Raw genomic sequence first — 19,188 nt, 5'->3', positions numbered from 1 at the left:
TGAGACAGACACACAGCGGGCATGAGACGGAGATGGTGTGATTGATCTGAACATCAGAATGAGACGAGAGGGAGAAAATGACTTCAATCCTCATCTTATGTTGTTTTTGATGTTCAGATACTTTCATGTATGGCAGTTTAATGCACTTCATGGTCAAAAGGTGTTAAGTTTGTTGGTGTGTGTTGAGTGAATATAAACTGATAGGACAGAAATCAGAATTGCTGTCAATTATGATGTTAATATTATTATTTAAACAACAGTAATAGAAGAGAAAATCACTCACCTGAACAATTACAAACTTAAGCAATGTTTGTTTAAAATACTTCAAAGATACATGATGACGTTGTTTTAATTAACTTGGAAATACTTTATTAAACATCAAGTCCATTTTATTTATATAGCGCTTTTCACATTTACACAGTGTTTCAAAGCAGCTTGGTTATCCAAATATCTTGGTTTGTAAACATATATTTATTAAACTATGGAGAATTGCTAGTATGTAATATTTATTTAAAACAATTAAATATTATTGTATTGTTTATCGATTTTATTAAATAATATAAAGCATGTTTTATTGAATTTATGATATTAGATATGATATTAGGCAATGGTTTTATTCAGAAATGTCATTAATGGATTTTTTCAAAAATATTATTTTTTTTTTTGTTGTTGTTGTTGTTGTTGTTGTTGTTTTGTTTTTTTTTTGTTGTTTTTTTTATCAGATGTCACACTGAAAGGACTAATTATGGCCCTATGAAATCCATTTTATTTTTTCCCAAATTCAGTTTTATTTTTTTCCAAATTTAAATTTTAAATCCAGTTTTATTTTTTCTGGATTCTGTTTTTTTTTTTTTTTTTTTTTCCCCGTTTCAATTTTTTTTTGACTCCATTTTAATTGTTTAATTTAATTTTAGTAATCAGAAAGCATGTATAATTAATTGAGATCATGAAACTTATACAATTTACCAACAATTTCATTAAAAGTTGAACAAAAATTACGTTTTTAGGGCCTTATGAAATGCGTTTTATTTTTTCACCCCTCAAATTCTGTTTTTTTTTGTTTATTTATTTATTTACCAAATTCTGTTTTCTGGATTCCATTTTAATGGTTTAATTACATTTTAATAATCAAAAAACATGTCTAATTAATTGAATTCATAAAAACAATAAAATGTTATTTTTCTAAAAAAAAAAAAAAAAAAAAATCATTTCTTTCTTTTTTTTTTTTTTTTTTTTTTTTTTTTTAAATTTTTCTGGTGAGTGTATTTTAATCTTTCAAGTGAAGGCATAAAACATTTTTTTCTTTTATTTCATGAATTTCTTTTAATCATGACATTAAACTTTTTTGTCAAACAAAGTGCTGCACAACAGAGCTTTACTGTTAAAATTAAAACTTTAAAGAAAACTGATTATTTCTTTTTGAAAATAAAGTTTTAATAATATATTACTATTATTATTATTATTAGTGTTAGTATTATTATTAAATTGAGACTAAATTGTAATATATTTGTGTAACAATTTCTTAAAGTTAAACCGAACTTTTATTTTGACAGGTTGTCGTGAAACCCTTTAAGTTTATGATATGACGATATTTTTTCTCAAATCAAACAGTAAAATGCTCATGAAGTGACTCTCAGAGTGGCTCTGGAGATGAAGTTCATGCATTCATGTCCTCATAGTGAGGCGGCAAAGGCTGAAAACACCTGCTGATGATACAGCGTTTATATAATAATAAATAATTTGTTTTTGCTGTGGAATTGAAATTGGTTCTGACAGTCTGTCAGTTTCAGTGTCTAACTCTTGTCGTTCTGTCTTGTAGGTTGTGTTCGAGCTACCCTCAGAAGCTGCTGGTGCCCGTCTGGATCACAGATAAAGAGCTGGAGAGCGTGGCCTCCTTCAGGTCCTGGAAGAGAATTCCTGTGGTGGTTTACAGGTGAGAGAAGCTGCTCGCCTGTCCTCCTGCAGTCATTTCCAGCCTTATTTCCATCTCTGTCAAATTAAAAATGCACCCCTGACAGCGACTGATTGATCTCTGATTGGGGTCTGTTAATCGTGTTTTCCGTCAGGCACCAGCGTAACGGGGCGGTCATCGCCCGCTGCAGTCAGCCGGAGATCAGCTGGTGGGGTTGGAGGAACACTGAGGACGAGTATCTGGTGACGTCGATAGCGAAGGCCTGTCAGCTGGACGCCGGGCCGCGGGCCTGCAGGACCAGAGGAGATGGACCGGACTCGTCCGACAGTGACTTCGGTAAGTCGCTGACAAAACACTGACCTTTTGTTTTAAAGTGGCGCTATTATGCTTTTCCAGATATTCACTTTCATGCAGTGTGTAATAGAGCTGTTTGTGAATGTAAAAGGTGCAACCATAATCATAATACATTCTGAATATTCAAAGTGCAAATAGAGACCAAATGTTTCTTCAAGCATGATCCAGAGCTAAGAGATGGTTACAGCTACACCCAGCCTAAGATAGCTTTCGTATTGGGAGATGTATGCATGCATCAGGGAGCATGCATAAAATCGCGTTTGAATGCGCATTCGCGTTTTACTTTCGCTTTTGCGATCGTGTGTACTCTGTGAATAGGGAGCGACATTTGTCAGATGCTTTTAGGCACTGTTGTGCAACGATTCTTCCGTCATGGTCTTGTCAGTCATCTCGTCACGTGATCAGTGAACTCTGATTCCTGCTGCACTACATAGTTAGTTTCATTAAATATGAACTAACAATGATCAATACCTCTACAGCCTGTATTAATCTTAGTTAATGTTAATCTCAACATTTACTAATACATTTTTGAGATCAAACGTTGTATCTCTTATCTCTTTATTGTATGTAATTGGTTGGGGTTTTGTTAATTGGGGTAATAATATTGCAGAATTACAGTTGTGGTAAATGAGTCTGTGAATATATTCCATGCATTAGAAATGCATTTAAAGCCTGTAAGTACAAACATGAATCAGTGAGCATTTCAACAAAGCATTTCTGTTATATTCATGGACTTTATCCAAAAGTTTCAAATCCCAGTTTTCCAAATAGTCGTCTTTTAGACCATTGAATCCTTTCTCTGTCAGATAATTACTGTATATGTGTTGGGGGAGGAAATGCCATCTGTAATTAGTTTCTGTTTTAAAATGCATTCTCACCCTCGTTCTTTCCCACAAATGAAGAGCGTAAACCCATATAGAGACAATTACTGTGTTGGACTGCAGATGAATGGCTTGCGCCAACCTTATTGCTAAGAATCATGGGTTTTGCCATGGGAAAACTGGTTGAAACACTCAATTATGGCCATTTCCTCTCTGACACTGCCAATGTCTGTTTGGGAATGAGATGGGCAGAGGTGCCTCTGACTCGACTGCAGACTGACCTCCAGAAGCAGATGGAAATGAGTTTGCAGGCTGTTGTCTGAGAGAGAATTTGGCAGGAGTTTTTTTTGCGCAGTTGAAGAGTAAATGCACTCTAATTACGCACCATCTAATGAGTTGAGGGCCAATGCCAACATCCTCAAAATCAGACGCTCTGCGAATGGATGAAACTGTCTGATGGTCTGCAGAAATGCGTTAAAGGGGGCCCATAATGCCCCTTTTCACAAGATGTAATATAAGTCTCTGGTGTCCCCAGAATGTGTCTGTGAAGTTTCAGCTCAAAATACCCCACAGATCATTTATTATAGCTTGTCAAATTTGCCCCTATTGGGTGTGAGCAAAAACACGCAGTTGTAGTGTGTGTCCCTTTAAATGCAAATAAGCTGCTGCTCCCGGCCCCCTTTCCAGAAGAGGACGGAGCTTTAACAGCTCGCGCTTCGGTTGCTCAACAACAACAAAGCTGGTGAATCTCACGCAGCCAAAATGAGGATTGCCTCAGCCTTACATTGTTCAAACCGGAGTCGACACTGATGGAGAGACTCAGGAAGAAGTTACAACTTTTAGAATGAAACTGGACGTTTCTGAATGGTTAGTGGATAAATTTATGTAGTTGCTGTGGAGTTGATTCAACTCATCCACTAGCATGTGCCGTCATGTTAATCTTTTGTGCAAATCCAGCGTTGAATTGACCCTCGTTTGTGAAGCAGTCCGGCGTAAAATGACGGCATGTCAACAACACTCTACTACAGCAACTCTTCCTCTTCTCTAAAGCAGCCCAACATGGCCTTGTTGTGTGTTCTTGAGGGCGGGGTTTATGTAAATTTTAGGGTTAGTGATGTCACTAACTCATGAAGAAGCTCGTTGTAGTCCCTACCAGCTGCTTGTTGTAGTCCTTAAAAATCAATTTCTGTAAAAGAAAATATCTCCCTTTGCACTGAACTTTGAGCGTCTTAACTTTGCAGCTATTAACCAAGGCACTTACATGACTCCTGTTTATAAAAACGAACTCCAAACAAAAACTCATTCACCTCTGCTCTAGCTTGTTTACTAATCTGTTTTTGTTTTACTAAACCTGGCATCGTGTACTATGAATATTGTTGCTCTAGGACAGAGTGTATAAATGCATTGCACAGACTTTACGTAGCGTGCATGTGCCGCATTACTCTTTGAAAACCAGCCATGTTATCTGTATTTATTTATTGTACGGTGAACGGTGGAGAGATTTGGATAAACAAGCCCCACTTATCTTCTACATAAAATGTAATTGATTCATTTATTCTGTTCAGGGCGGTTCTGTTCCAATAATCATTTATCCTGAGTTACATTACTTTATGCAATCACTCTTTTTAATTAGATGTGTTCCACCGAATGCAGGCGTGTCAGTGTTTTTGCTGAGTCAAGACTCATCTCTGGACTCTTCTGGTCCAGTTTTGGCTGGCCTCTGTAAAGTCTCTCTCATCTTAATGGTCCTAAGTGAATTGGCTGTCTTGTGCAGAAAGTATCAGTGCTGTCGTGATGCCAGAAGTTTCTCCGCATGCAGCCGTCATTTATTTTTCCAGCGGGACAGACTGAAGAATTATAACTGCATTTGCGTTGCATTAAAATGAGTCTTATGGGGCGACTCTGTTGTGCTGCAGAAATTAACTTTTCACATTAAGGGGCAATATTTGCATTTGCACAAGGGAAATTTTAATAATTACCAGGACCTTAATAAATGTATCTGTTGGCTTATGTCAAATGCTTTTACAATTATAGACTGTTCAAAAGTGGCATAGGTGTATTTACACAGCAGTTGCATGAAGTAAATAGCCTACAAACCTAAGTATATACATTATAAAATGAAAAAACAGGAACTCGTTAAAAGGCTAGGACTGCAGTATTATGACAAAAAATCATTATTGTCGATTATTGCCTTTGATGTTGTAATATTGATATTTTGGTAACACTTTACAGTAAGGTTTCATTTGTTAACATTACTTAACATAAACTAACAATGTATTTTTATCAACTAACATTAGCAGTTTAATGAATATTGTAACAAATGTATTGCTTGTTGTTAATGTTAATAATGCATTAACTATCGTTAACTAATAGGACCTTTTTGTAAAGCAGTACTGATATTATTTTGCCCCCTTATCTTCAATTTGGGGGACATTTTTGTTCATTTTGATGCCATTTTTGCCCCCAGACCTGTTCATGGTATGCCGTTCATGCAGTGTAGTATGTAGTAGGCAGTATGTCAGTATTCCTTTCTAATCGATCCACTCTGTCTTGTCCTCAGACTCATCTCTGACGGGATGTCCCGCTCCTGACGCCAGCGCCGCGGCCCAGAAGTTACTGATTCTCGATGCCCGTTCGTACACCGCCGCCGTGGCAAACCGTGCCAAAGGAGGAGGCTGCGAGTGTGAAGGTTAGTGCTGGTCAACTCATGACAGACTCTCTGTAGTAAATCTCTTGACATTGTTGCACGACATTAGCTGTTTCCATCCGCCTTTTTTGGGATATTGCATAAATTTTTGTTTGTTTGTTGACTGAAGTCTGTTTCCTCTCTGGTTTATTTGTGCTTTTAGAGTACTATCCCAACTGTGAGGTGATGTTTATGGGCATGGCCAACATCCACTCCATCAGAAACAGCTTTCAGTCGCTTCGAGCGGTTTGCAGTCAGATCCCAGATCCCGGCAAGTAAGTGCTGCATCGCCATGCTGAAATTAATATACACTCCTGTTCAAACGTTTGGGGTTGGTAAGACGATTTTGATTTTGCAAATGATTTTGAAAGAGCCTCTTCTGCTCACCGTGGCTGCATTTATTTGATCAAAAATACAGTAAAAATGTGAAATATTATTACAATTTAAAACAGCTGTTTTCTATGTGAATATGTAGTAAAATGTAATTTATTCCTGTGATCAAAGCTGAATTTTCAGCATCATTACTCCAGTCTTCAGTGTCACATGATCCTTCAGAAATCATTCTAATATGCTGATTTACTGCTCAAGAAACATTTCTGATTATTATCAATGTTGAAAACAGTTGTGCTGCTTCATATTTTTGTGGAAACATTTTTTTTCACAGGAAACATAAATCTTTTGTAACATTATAAATGTCTTTACTGACACTTTATCAATTTCATCCATCCTTGCTGAAAAACATTATTAAAAAAAAAAAAAAATACTGACCCCAAACTTTTGAACGGTAGAGTGTATATTTCTATTTAAATAATTTATATTCTATTTATATTTAAATACTATAAAGCATATACTGTACATATATAGGCCTATATATGCATATGCTTTATAATATTTAACATTTGGTTCGGTTTGATTTTGTTTCTAGCTTTCTGAAGTGTTCAAAATGAACTTCAGTGCAGTTTTAAAGCATCGAATGCAGCAATTTTCATTAACAAGGCCTTTTTGTATAATGCATTATAAAGGTATTCATAATGTACATTGTAATGCATTATATCTTTTATATAAATATCCATAAATAATTGTAATCCAAGTTAAAATGCATTATATTTGACTTTGCTTGTCGTGTGTATTATAACTGAGGTTATGATTATTAATGCATTATAAGGTGCATTACATGGCATAATTAATGCATTAAAAATAAGTTTATATTGCATTATTTATAAAGGCTTCAAGTATAGTGTCACCCAATTTTCCATTTAGCAATCAAGTTTTTCAGTCAATCTGAAGTATTAACTTTAAAGAATAACCTGAGCTGAGAACATTTCAAGGACATCTGAAGTTATTTTTAGCTCTCTCTGCACGTACATTGTCTCTATCAAGTTGCATTTTGACTTTTGTAACCCGAATCTCCCGTTGGCTCTCTCCAGCTGGCTCTCCGCTCTGGAAAGCACCCGTTGGCTCCAGCATCTGTCCGTCATGCTGAAAGCCGCCACTCTGGTTTGCTCTGCGGTGGAGCGGGATGGACGTCCGGTGCTGGTTCACTGCTCAGACGGCTGGGATCGGACCCCTCAGATTGTGGCCCTTGCAAAGATCCTTCTGGATCCCTTCTACAGAACCATAGAGGTAAATGTGAAGGAGTCCTGCTCCTGTCCAGGGGTTTTCAACAACCTTTTGTTCTCATCTGATAATGTCAGTGCAGTTAAATTAATATTACTGAATAATACATTTACAATACTTTCCGATTGTGTCCGCAGGGTTTTCAGGTGCTGGTAGAGACCGAGTGGTTGGATTACGGTCACAAGTTTGCGGACCGCTGCGGTCATCAGGAGAACAGTGACGATGTGAGTGAACAGTGTCCGGTGTTCCTGCAGTGGCTGGACTGTGTTCATCAGCTCTTGAAGCAGTTCCCCTGCCTGTTTGAGTTCAACGAGGCCTTTCTGGTACGTAGCCTTTACTTTTATTTACTGTAGGGCGGGGCATAAAGTGCATTAGGGCCCGCCCCCTTTTTTAATCGGAGCTGGTTTCGGAAGTTATTTTTTTCCCCATAGGGATTTTAAAATAGTCTTTGTTAAAGGGTTATAAGCCATGAACCAAACCAATCATCTACGAGGAGCATCACAACACTACAAACTTGGAATTGAAGCAAAAAAAAAAAGCTTTTTGAAAATCAGACCAAAAGACGGTGAACTTGATGGAGAAATATAAAAACACTCATTCACAAATGTTGTTAAAGATTTTGTGAATAACAAGTAAACATGGTACTTTTGTAATGTCTGTTATATTATGATTGATTTTTGAATTATTATTATTATTGGATGTTTATAATAATTTTGGAGCAGAAAATGTGGATTTTAAAACCGTTGAGCAAATCTTGACTTTGTGATGTATCCCTTTTTCCTGATTATGCAGGGACGATAAATAATCAGTTTATATTATCTGTAGGTCACATTCAGACGTTGTTGTTTTCTAATTTTATGCTAATTAACTAATTTATTCTAGGTGAAACTGGTTCAGCACACATACTCCTGTCTGTACGGCACCTTCCTGTGCAACAACGCGAAAGAGCGAGAGGCTCGTAACGTCTATAAACGCACCTGCTCCGTCTGGTCACTCCTCCGCACCGGCAACAAGAACTTCCAGAACTTCCTCTACATCCCCTGCCATGATATGGTCAGCACAGGATACAAACACACACATAAAGTCAAGTCAGCTTTATTTCTGTAGTGCTTCAAACAGTACAGATTGTTTCAAAGCAGCTTCACAGTAATAAACAGGAAAATAACAGAATCAAACTTCATCAAATAAAGCAGCTCTAAAAAGACAATAGTGTTGTTATTCAGATCAAGTCAGTTCAGTGTTCAATAAATTGGTTTGTGTGTCGTAATGTTTGTGATTGCCTCATTTGCAGGTTTTGCAGCCGGTATGTCACACGCGGGCTCTGCAGTTGTGGACGGCCGTTTATCTGCCGACGTCATCACCGTGCACAGCGGCCGAAGACGCCATGGAGATCTACCTGAGCCCTTCGGCACAAGGAGAGGAGTTCACCTCGCGCTCTCTCGACAGGTGACCGCGCAGATTAATTTCGCTCAGTAGCAGGTTCCAGTGCTTGAAATGCTTCACAATTACATTTGGCCGCATATTGCTTCGCTGAATCTTTATTTGGCCAAGTTCCAACCAACTTTCCCGAAAGTAATATCGTGATGCGCCTCTTTCTCTACTATCAGATTTCAGCACACTTGCTGCCAGTAAATTACAGATTGCAGGACTTCCTGCTGATCCAGTCTGTAGTTCATTAGTTCAAGTGTCAGTGTTTTTATTAAACAAAAAGCTAATTATTTTTAAAAGGCATTAAATAATTTTTAGAAAGCATTAAGTTTGCTTTACTTGGCCTGATGACATTTTCAGTGTTTTTTAAGCAAAATATTTTTAAGTGTCTGAATGTTTACGTATTAAACAAAAAAAACAACAAAGAATTTTTATGAAGCATTAAATCATTTTTATAAAATATTAAGTTTATTAAGTGTACATTTGAAATGTATGTTTTAAACAAAATATTTATGCGAGACACTATTTTTATTAAACAAAAAGCAAAGTATTTTTTTATAAAGCACTGAATATTTTTATAAAACATTTAGTTTGCTTTACTTCCTAGTGACATTTTCAATGTTTTCAGCAAAATATTTTTAAGTGTCAGTATTTTTATTAAACAAGTATTCATATAAAGCTTTATTATTATATTATTATATATTATTAATGTACATATAATATGTTATAAAGCATATAATATTTATAAAACTATTAATGTTATATTTTTTTATACATTTATTTAATTTTTTATAAAGTAATAAGTTTGCTTTACTTGCCCTAGTGACATTTTCAGTGTTTGTTTTTAAGCAAAATAATTTTAAGTGTCTGTATGTTTATGAAACAAAAAAACTAAGAATTTCTGTGAAGCATTAAATAATTTTTATAAAATATTATGTTGGCTTTAATTGCGTTGGCAACATTTTGAGTGTTTTAAACAAAATATTTGTTTTTTATATTTTTATTAAACAAAAGGCAAAGTGTTTTTTATAAAGCATTAAATATTTTTTTTTTTTATAAAACATTAAATAATGTTTTATTTTTATAAAACTTTTAGTTTTCTTTACTTGCCTTAGTGACATTTTCACTGTTTTAGCAGAATATTTTTCAGTATATTTATTAAACACAAAGATTTTTTTTAAAAAAACATTACGTTTGCTTTTCAAGACAAAAAATAACGCAATTTTAGTAAATATAAACCTTGATGATGATGAGTCACTGTACTGAGATGCTTTGATTTGTGTGTTCAGATTCTGCCCTCTTGTGGAGAACTGAAGCACACTGACATTGTGTGTTTTTCCATTCACTCAGGCTTCCCAAAACACGGTCGATGGACAACTTGGTGTCTGCTTGTGAGAACGGCGTGACGCTCACTCGCACCTCAAGTGACCCCAACCTCAACAAGCACTGCCAGGAGGGACGGCCAGCGCTGGAGTCCAATCAGCCGTTGTCGATCCAGGACATGCCGATCACTGGATTGGTCAGCGATGAGCAGGAGTCGGAGACGTGTGAGGAAATAGTTTCTTCAATGTCCTGTGAGCAACATGAGGATGATTTAAGGGCGGAGCCTTGTTTGACAACCCAGCCTCTGCCGTCTTTGCCCCACCCCTTAGCATTAGATCAGACCCCGCCTCTTACAGTTTTAAATCAAGCCCCGCCTCAAATCCCAATCAGCCCCCTCCCACCTTTACCACAGGAAGTGGAAGTCAGGACTGCAGAAATTACTTCCACAACCTCAAATCCGCCTTCTCTTTGTAATGGCTTTGCACACGTAGAAAACACTAGCAGCTCTCTGAACTCCGAGCTCAAACACTTTTCTCCAATGGAGGCGTCCGTTGAGACGATAACGGAGCAAAGCGACAGCGCTCCAGCTAGGATTGAATCACACATCCCAGTTGAAGCAAAAAAGACTGAGGCCATACGGAATGGAGAACTCGTTTCCGTGAGAGAACGGCCACCACCTGCCGACTACGCCAAAGCAGCACGGCGTCTGATTTCCCAAAGCCAGTTGACTGATCTTTCCCTACTTGGATCCCAATGGGACAGCGTCCAGGGCCTTGTCCAGTCGGCCTGCGGTGGCGCCATTCAGCACGGAAGCTATCACGGCCGTCGATTGGCAAACAAGCTTCTTCGCGCCCAAGGCGGAAGCGCAAACGGTGGGCCGTGTTGTCGTCGTGACCCTTTGCGCACTCCTGGAAGTCCGATCCAGTCGGGTTGGTTCTCCGCCGTGAAGAACTCAAGCTACGCCGCTCTTTGTTCCTCAGCCGCCTCTTCATTAGCAATGGGACCGTCCTTCCGGCAGCTTCTACCCTCCCATTCTTCACCCTCCTCAGGTGGATCTCTGGCTCCCGCGTACCTGGACGACGACGGTTTGCCGGTCGCGGTGGACGCGGTGCAGCAGCGGCTGCGGCAGATCGAAGCCAATTACAAACAGGAGGTGGAGGTGTTGAGGCGGCAGGTTCGGCAGCTTCAGCTCAAACTAGAGAGCAAACAGTTCTGCACGCCGCCCTCCGAGCCGGACGTCGACTATGAGGATGATATTGTAAGTTCCTACATATGCACGTTTCCCATTAGACCTGTGTATGGACATGCAAACTGATTTCTATGAAAGTAAATGTATTATGGTCCCTGAGTGTCCTTGAAACTCTTTAGTTTGATCAAATTTAAGGGTATTAAATATCTTAAATGGTATAACAGAAAGCTTAAATATCATTTTAAAGGATTAGTTCACTTTAAAATGAATATTACCCCAAGATTTACTCAACGTCAAGCCATCCTAGGTGTATATGACTTTTTTCTTTCTGATGAACACAATCGGAGTTATAGTAATAAATATCCTGACGCATCCAAACTGGCAGTGAACAGGGGTCATGACTCACAAGTATGAGCTGAAGAAAGTGCATCCATCCTTCATAAACGTACTCCACACGGCTCCGGGGGGTTAATAAAGGCCTTCTGATGCGAAGCAATGAGTTTATGTAAGAAAAATATCCCTATTTAACAAGTTATGAAGTAAAATATCTAGCTTCCACCAGACCTCCTTCCATATTCAAATTATGTCTTTCCTTCTTCAGTCAAAAAGAAATTAAGGTTTGAGGAAAACATTCCAGGACTTTTCTCCATATAGTGGACTTCACTGGGGTTCAACGGGTTGAAGGTCCAAATATCAGTTTCAGTGCAGCTTCAAAGGACTCTTATAATGGAATAAGGGATGAGGAATAAGGGTCTTATCTAGAGAAACCATCTGTCATTTTCTAAAAATAAAATAAAAATGTATATACTTTTTAACCACAAATGCTCGTCTTGCACTGCTCTGCATCTCCATCTCATTTTCTCCTCCAACTTCAAAATCGTCCGACATTGTTGTTTCACCTTTTTTGTAACGAGCGTTTGTCTTAGTCTTTGCACATTCACTTTGTAGACACTGGATCGGTACTTCCGCCTACGTCACGCGTGACCTTTCCAACGTGATTACGTGATGCGTGGAGCATCACAGAGCAGTGCAAGATGAGCATTTGTGGTTAAAAAGTATATTATTTTATTTTTTTTAGTAAATGACCAATCGTTTCTCTAGATAAGACTCTTATTCCTCATCTGGGATCGTGTAGAGCTCTTTGAAGCTGCACTGAAACTGACATTTGGACCTTCAACCTGTTGAACCCCAGTGAAGTCCACTATATGGAGAAAAATCCTGGAATGTTTTCCTCAAAAACCTTCATTTCTTTTCGACTGAAGAAAGAAAGACATAAACATCTTCGATGATATGGGGGTAAGTAAATTATCAGGAACTAAGTGAACTAATCCTTTAATATAACTCTGATTGTGTTCATCAGAAAGAAGAAAGTCTCATACACCTAGGATGGCTTGAGGGTGAGTAAATCTTGGGGTAATTTAATTTTAAAGTGAACTAATCCTTTAAAAGTTCTTAAATTTGGGGATGGAAAAACCTCCTCAACTCATTTTGAAGGCTAGGATCATGTAATCACATAATTTTATTGAACAACACTGTAAAAATACATAATGTAATATACATAGTATAATCAATCAACTTGTGTACATTACATATTATAACAAATTCCTGCAGAGGGCGCCATTTTTTATTTATTTATTGAAATACGAGCACAAGTGATTGTGCTTTAGAAAATACATCCTAACACTGGAGAGAGAGCTGAAGGAATCATCTACTGTTCTATCTATACCATCAAACTCATGATTGTCCAATTTATTTGTTGTAGCCAATTGTTTTTTTTTACCTGTACTGTATTTTTTCAGAACTGAGAAATGACCGCCTAGGGAAGGTACATAGAGAACTGCTGTAGTACTGTATACTGTAATGAAACTCGGCTGAAGGAGCAGATGATGCTGAATTATTTATTTATCTTTTACTGTACTAGAATTGACAGTAATACTGTATTGTGCTGCATACTGAGTTCATATTCAGTTCTTTGGTATTTGAGCTTTTCTAGTGCTTTTCATCTGCTGTAAGATCACGTTACAGTAGTGTAACGTAAATAAACTTTTCTTTAAGCACGTTGTATTTTACTGTATCTGCACCCCTCTACTTGTGTTGTATACTGTAATAGACATTGAGCTGCAAAACTATTCCTGAATCCCAATAAGAGGTTTTGATCTCACTAGTGTTCACTGGGCAAGAAAATATTCTGTGTATTTGTGTGTCGTCTGAGGCCAAAGTTTGATTCTGACAAGAGAGAATATGTTTCTGACTAAAATATTTGATTTTGACGTGGAACTTTGAGGTTTGTGCAAGTTTTGTGATTGTATTTATAGTTGTGAGAACTATATACATATATACAGATAACTATATACAGATATGTATATCTTGATTATTTTAAACTTGTAGCTCGCCTGTTTGCCCTAATGTGAATATCACATTTCAGAAGGCTAGGATTTATTTAAATAAATGTGTATGATGTGTTTCAAACACACATTATTTTGGTGAGCATGTTAAGTTTTGAAGTTTGTTTCAGTGCAGTGGTTGATTGCTGCTTTAGGATGCGTTCAGATGCGATGTGCTCACATTCATCTTAATCCCATGGTTCTGCAATGAGTATCTTTTGTCTGTTGTCCCTCCAGACGTGCCTGCGGGAGTCTGACGGCAGTGACGAGGAAGACTCTCTGTCCAATCACAGCGAGGATCGCTTCAGCGAGGGCAGCTGGGACCGCGTGGAGAGGAAGGACACGGAGGTGAGCGATCCACACTCTTTCCTACTAATGCTACAACTAATAGCAATCAGAGAGTCTAACACCTCGTTTCCGGACTCACAGGTCACCAGATGGGTCCCGGATCACATGGCTTCTCACTGTTTCAACTGCGACTCTGAGTTCTGGATTGCCAAGCGTCGCCATCACTGCAGGTGGGTGGCGTCTGCAGATCCGTCAGCCGCTGGACTGCTGGGACGTCCTGTGCCTCGTGTCAGCAGTGTAGAGTGTAGAAATGGAGGGATCAGCTGAATATGAGACTCTTGATTGTCAAGCTTCTTTTTGTCAGCTTGACCTAAATTTAATTACTGTAAATACCCTTTTAAGTAATGTTAAATATTTAGTAAATGTACTGAATTTCACTACAATTGACTTATCACAAATAATTAAAATAGCTCATTTAATCAGTGCTTATAAGATAAGAGCGTCCTGTTTTTGATGCTTGTACGTTGTTGTTTGTTATACAGTTCAAGCACCATTTTAAACTTTGATAGAATATATTCAATTGTATTAATAGCATTTGATTTGTTTAGTTAAATAGTGAATTCAGAGATTATTGGTTAATTTTACTTTTAGTATTATTTATATAATACTGTTAAAATATGAATATTTTGAATTATTAGCTTTTATTTTTATATTTTCAGTGTTAATTTGAATGTGTTTAGGTTTTTAGTAATTTTCTTGATTTTGTCATTTTTATTTATTATTATTTTTTTAATATTTAGCTTTAATTTATTTTAATTTCAGTTTCTATTTGTCATTTTAGTACTTCAACTTCAACTCATTTTAGTTAATTGCCAAGGCAGCATTTCTAACTTTCACTTTAAGTGTTTTAAGTTCAAGTTTATCATGTAATATTTATATTTTATTTTAACAGTTAACAAGAACAATATTTATAGTGCATGTAATTGATTAGTTTGTTGCTTTATTGTATTTGAATATTGAATTTATAGGTTTATTTGTAATTGGTTGGTTAATTTATAGAATATTCGATTTATAGCCAGTGTTATTTTTAGTTTTATATACTATTATTTTATTATTAATATTTTGAACTAGCTTTTATTTTTATATTTTCAACTTTAGTTTAGGTTGTGTAATTTTGTTACTTGCTTTTGTCATTTTTATTAGTTTTTTGTTAAATATTTATTTTCAGTGTTAGTCATTTTAGTACTTCAACTTAAAAGTAAAAAAATTAGAAATGTTGCTCATCTGTTTTTCATCTAATATTTATATTTCATCTCAAAGCATTTTTTAATCGTTTCAGTTAACAAGAACAACACTATTTATATCACGTGTGATTGATAGGTTGGTTTATTGTATGTGAATAGTTTAATTGCTCGGCTGTTGGATAGAACATGTGACTGATTGAATATGTGATGTTCCGACAGGAACTGTGGTAACGTGTTTTGTAAAGACTGCTGCCACCTGAAGCTGCCCATCCCAGACCAGCAGCTGTACGACCCGGTGCTGGTGTGCAACACCTGCTACGACCAGCTGCTGGAGTCCCGCACGCGAGAGCTGCGCTCACAGCAGCTCAAGAAACCCATCGCCACCGCGTCCAGCTGAGACAGCCAATCACAGCTCGCCCAGTGGGCCGCTAAGGCCCCACGCGTGGGTGTCCAAACAGATGCCCGTCATTTAGAGGAAGAGCTGCTCTCTGCCTCCTTCCCCCCCCAAACGCAAGAGGAGGGCGATTTTGAGTCCAGATCAGCTCTGAGACTGATCGACATGAGGAAGACGATGGATGAAGTCCAAAAAAAAATGAGCACGGTTTGTGACGGAAGGGCGTTTGATTGAAAGCTTCTCTGGTTGAGGACATAAACTGAACCCAACTGGGTTCAGATGCCCAGAGAGGCATTTCTTCATCTCAAAAATCATCACACACACACACACACACACACGGCCCCCTATGCATCACCAATGAAACACACACACGTAGGACAATCACCTCCTTCCCTCACAGCCCCATACGTGTCCACCGAGAGGCTCACTATTTAAAATGAAACAAGCTGCTACAGTATTTAAAAATGAAATAATTCTAATTTTGTATCCTTATTATTTTGTGCACTATGGAGGGGATTTGAGACCAAAATAGAGAAATCTGCAGTTGTTTACTTGCTGTTGTCTGCTGATATGCGGCTGTATGAAGCTTGAATGTACAATTGTTTTGTTTAATTTGTATTTTTTTGAAACTGGAGAGATTTCTGGGCTGCGGTTACTGAACAAGCTGCCAGTTTGCATTGATTTGATTGCAGTTTTGTGTTGTTTAATGGGGCAGTGCACAGAACCGATGGGTTTTTTGTTGTCCTTTTTTGATTTTTTTTTTTTTTTCAGCCACTCCCTTCAAAATGGCGCTTTAGCTGAACTGTGAAATGTACTTTTCACTTGCGTTTTATGTGAAATGCACCACTTTTAAATGCCAAAATCGAACTCGAATTCCAACATGTCAATAATATATAGACTTCCATGTTCATCTGGCTGGTTGAGCGTCTGTAGCAGGAAGAAAGAAAGAAAAAAAAGAACAAGCTGAACATTTATGCACCGTTAATGTGTATGTTGTTGTTGTTGTACGTTACGGTAAAACTATAGCCATGTTGCACTGCTCTATTTCAGAAACTTTAGCCAGAATACTAGTGTACTAGTTTCTTTTCTACAACTTCATCTGAACAAACCAATGACAGTAATTTTACAATATTTAAATTCAGTCTCACACATGTGGATCATTGGAAACTGGTGGCGATTTAAATGACTTTTGTATTCGAGGGTTTCACGGTTGCGTCTTTTTTCGCTCCTGTTCTCAGAAATGTGTCTTGTGAACATCACACAATAGAAATACATATTCAAAATAAGTGCTATGATTTTTTTTTCTTTCTCCCCTTTCTTTCATGTCGTCTGCGTCTTCAGGCCTGGTTCCCTTGTGTATTGTTAATAACGGTGAACCTCTCAACAGTGCCATGTGTTTTTGTTTTGTTTTTTCTTATGGATTCACTATTTGTAACTTTAACATGTTCAATGGTACTATAGCTAGATGCTTAACAATGAGAAAACGATCTGTTGAGAATCGATGTTGGGTTAAAAACAGGATAAACACTGAGAACAGGTTTTGGTTTTGTCTGATGGTTTAATTTTTCTTTTTTCATTGTGTTAATGAAGGACACATTTTGAGTTAAAACATTAAAAAGGAACCCAGAAATGTGATGTATAGTTATTTGATCTGTAATAGTGGCTAAAATTTGTCACTTAGTGAATAATTGTTGTAAAGATATGCATTGTACAAGTTCAATCCCATGGGTTAAATAAAAAGATGTCTTTATCAGCCATCTGTGTCCAGTGTTAAAGTGTAACTTTGCAGATTTTCAGCCCACTTTGTTATAGTGATGGTAGTAATATTTACTCGTTCTTCAAGACATTCGTGGACAGAGATTCATGTTTATTTGTCAGCAAAAGTCTTTTGAGGCTTTCGTGAAAACTACAGATTATACTCCCTCATTTTTGTATCCCTGCCAGACTGTCAGATCATCGGAGGGTTATTAGCAGAAGAGGTATTGTAAAGGTAGGTTTATCACTGAAAATCAAAAGTAACCCACTCACGCTAAACATTTACTCTTTGAATCCTTGCACCCAGGAACAAAGTCGACACCATTATGACGAAAAGTTAAAAGTTTGCTGTTAACATTAAATACATTAGCATGAACTCTTTCCCCATCATTGACGGAATTTTTGAGGCTGTGTACCGCATTAAATCCAATGCCTAGTGGACGCATGCTTTTTATTTCCCAAAACTGTTTAGCGCAAACTCCACCCTGCAGTCGATTCTAAAGATTTCTTTACTTGTGTCACAGTGCTGATCACCTGTCCTACATAATGCTACAACAGATACTAACCCCTAAACCCACCCTACTATGGCAAGCCATTTTAACAGTTAATCCTTAAAATGTGTTACCTATTTTCATGCTACAAGTACTTATTTTTTAGATACTAATACCTATTCCATTAGGTACTAGTACTTATTCATTTGCCACTAGCGCTTATTTTTTAGGTGCTAGTACCTTTATAAAGATAATAGTTCTAATTTATTAAATACTAGTATTTATTCCAATTACACTTAAGAAAGATTAGTATTGATCAGTGCTTTAGACATGTCACATCACTTTCACTTTATTAAAACTAGTACTTATTTTTTAGTAACTAGTAACTTTTTAGACCAAAGATATCCTGAACTTATTAGGTACTAGTACTTTTTAGGGTGTGAGGACCCTATTGTAATTGCTCAGTCAATTATTTTTCTTCTCCGAAATGAATCGCATTTGAGGGCCTAAACACGCTAGAAAACAGCTGAAAATTTGCACACGCGTCAGAGGTGGTGAAAATTTATGTCTGATATGAGTTTCAGAATTAGGTGTGGCAAAATGGCTCAATAGCGCCACCTATCAAATTTTAATTAAGCGTCCTTTGTGCTATGTTACACTTAGAGATATAAAATTCGGTAGATGCATGTAACAGCCCAATACCTACAAAAAAGTCCCTGGGTGCGAAGTCTGAAAACACAACAGGGAATGAGATATTTTGAATTTTCTCTGCAAAATTTTTTGCAGTTTTTGTCATTTCCAGATGTTGTACTGTTAAATTGTGAAGATCTTGAGTTTTCGCTGAAGGGCGTGTCTGTGGCGGCCTGACAAAGCCTGATGTTTCGCCATCAAAGAGGAAGCTCAGGCATACAATGTCCAATCTGCTCCAAACTTCACGTTTGATAAAAGTCCTGGCCTGAAGACATCTATATGGCAATATTCAGTTACAGTCAAAGCGCCACCTGTTGGCAGCAGGAAGTGTGGCACTTTGAAATGACTTTGCCATATTCTTTCTCTATTTATCCGCTTTAATGAATATCGCCCACTGTTCACAGTTTTCCTAAGGCCACCGGGTGGCGGTGAGCCCGGGTGTGAGGGCCCTTTCATCGCTGCTTGCAGCTTTAATTTTTATTTATTGTTTTCCTTCTTTCATGCCATTGTTTGGCTGTTCTCATGTTTATTTGATATTATTTCTGTATTTTTTATTTATTATTTTCCCTCATTTATGCCATTGTTTAATTTTTTGGCATTTCTCATGTTTCT

The 19,188-nt window shown here is 37.3% G+C and overlaps 1 protein-coding gene across 16 annotated transcripts in view; it reads left to right on the top strand.

Moving 5' to 3' along the window:
* mtmr4 (myotubularin related protein 4) overlaps nt 1–17,395 on the top strand; it is a 67,393-nt gene extending 49,998 nt beyond the window's left edge. For 14 of the 16 annotated variants that reach the window (XM_051894574.1, XM_051894567.1, XM_051894580.1 and 11 more), the window contains 11 exons: nt 1,820–1,933; nt 2,067–2,248; nt 5,648–5,776; nt 5,937–6,048; nt 7,201–7,396; nt 7,528–7,713; nt 8,273–8,443; nt 8,682–8,836; nt 10,169–11,399; nt 13,952–14,232; nt 15,466–17,395. In XM_051894574.1, the coding sequence (XP_051750534.1) occupies nt 1,820–1,933; nt 2,067–2,248; nt 5,648–5,776; nt 5,937–6,048; nt 7,201–7,396; nt 7,528–7,713; nt 8,273–8,443; nt 8,682–8,836; nt 10,169–11,399; nt 13,952–14,232; nt 15,466–15,643 (2,935 nt within the window). In that variant the 3' untranslated portion in view covers nt 15,644–17,395. The remainder of the gene's footprint in view (nt 1–1,819; nt 1,934–2,066; nt 2,249–5,647; nt 5,777–5,936; nt 6,049–7,200; nt 7,397–7,527; nt 7,714–8,272; nt 8,444–8,681; nt 8,837–10,168; nt 11,400–13,951; nt 14,233–15,465) is intronic. The other 2 variants (XM_051894581.1, XM_051894582.1) reach the window with 1 other exon arrangement.
* Nucleotides 17,396–19,188: the final 1,793 nt, after the last annotated feature.

This window comes from Ctenopharyngodon idella, chromosome 5, assembly GCF_019924925.1.
Source record: "Ctenopharyngodon idella isolate HZGC_01 chromosome 5, HZGC01, whole genome shotgun sequence".
Classification (NCBI taxonomy): Eukaryota; Metazoa; Chordata; class Actinopteri; order Cypriniformes; family Xenocyprididae; genus Ctenopharyngodon; species Ctenopharyngodon idella.
Note: the sequence above shows the minus strand (reverse complement) of the source record. Positions and strands in the feature narration are given on the sequence as shown.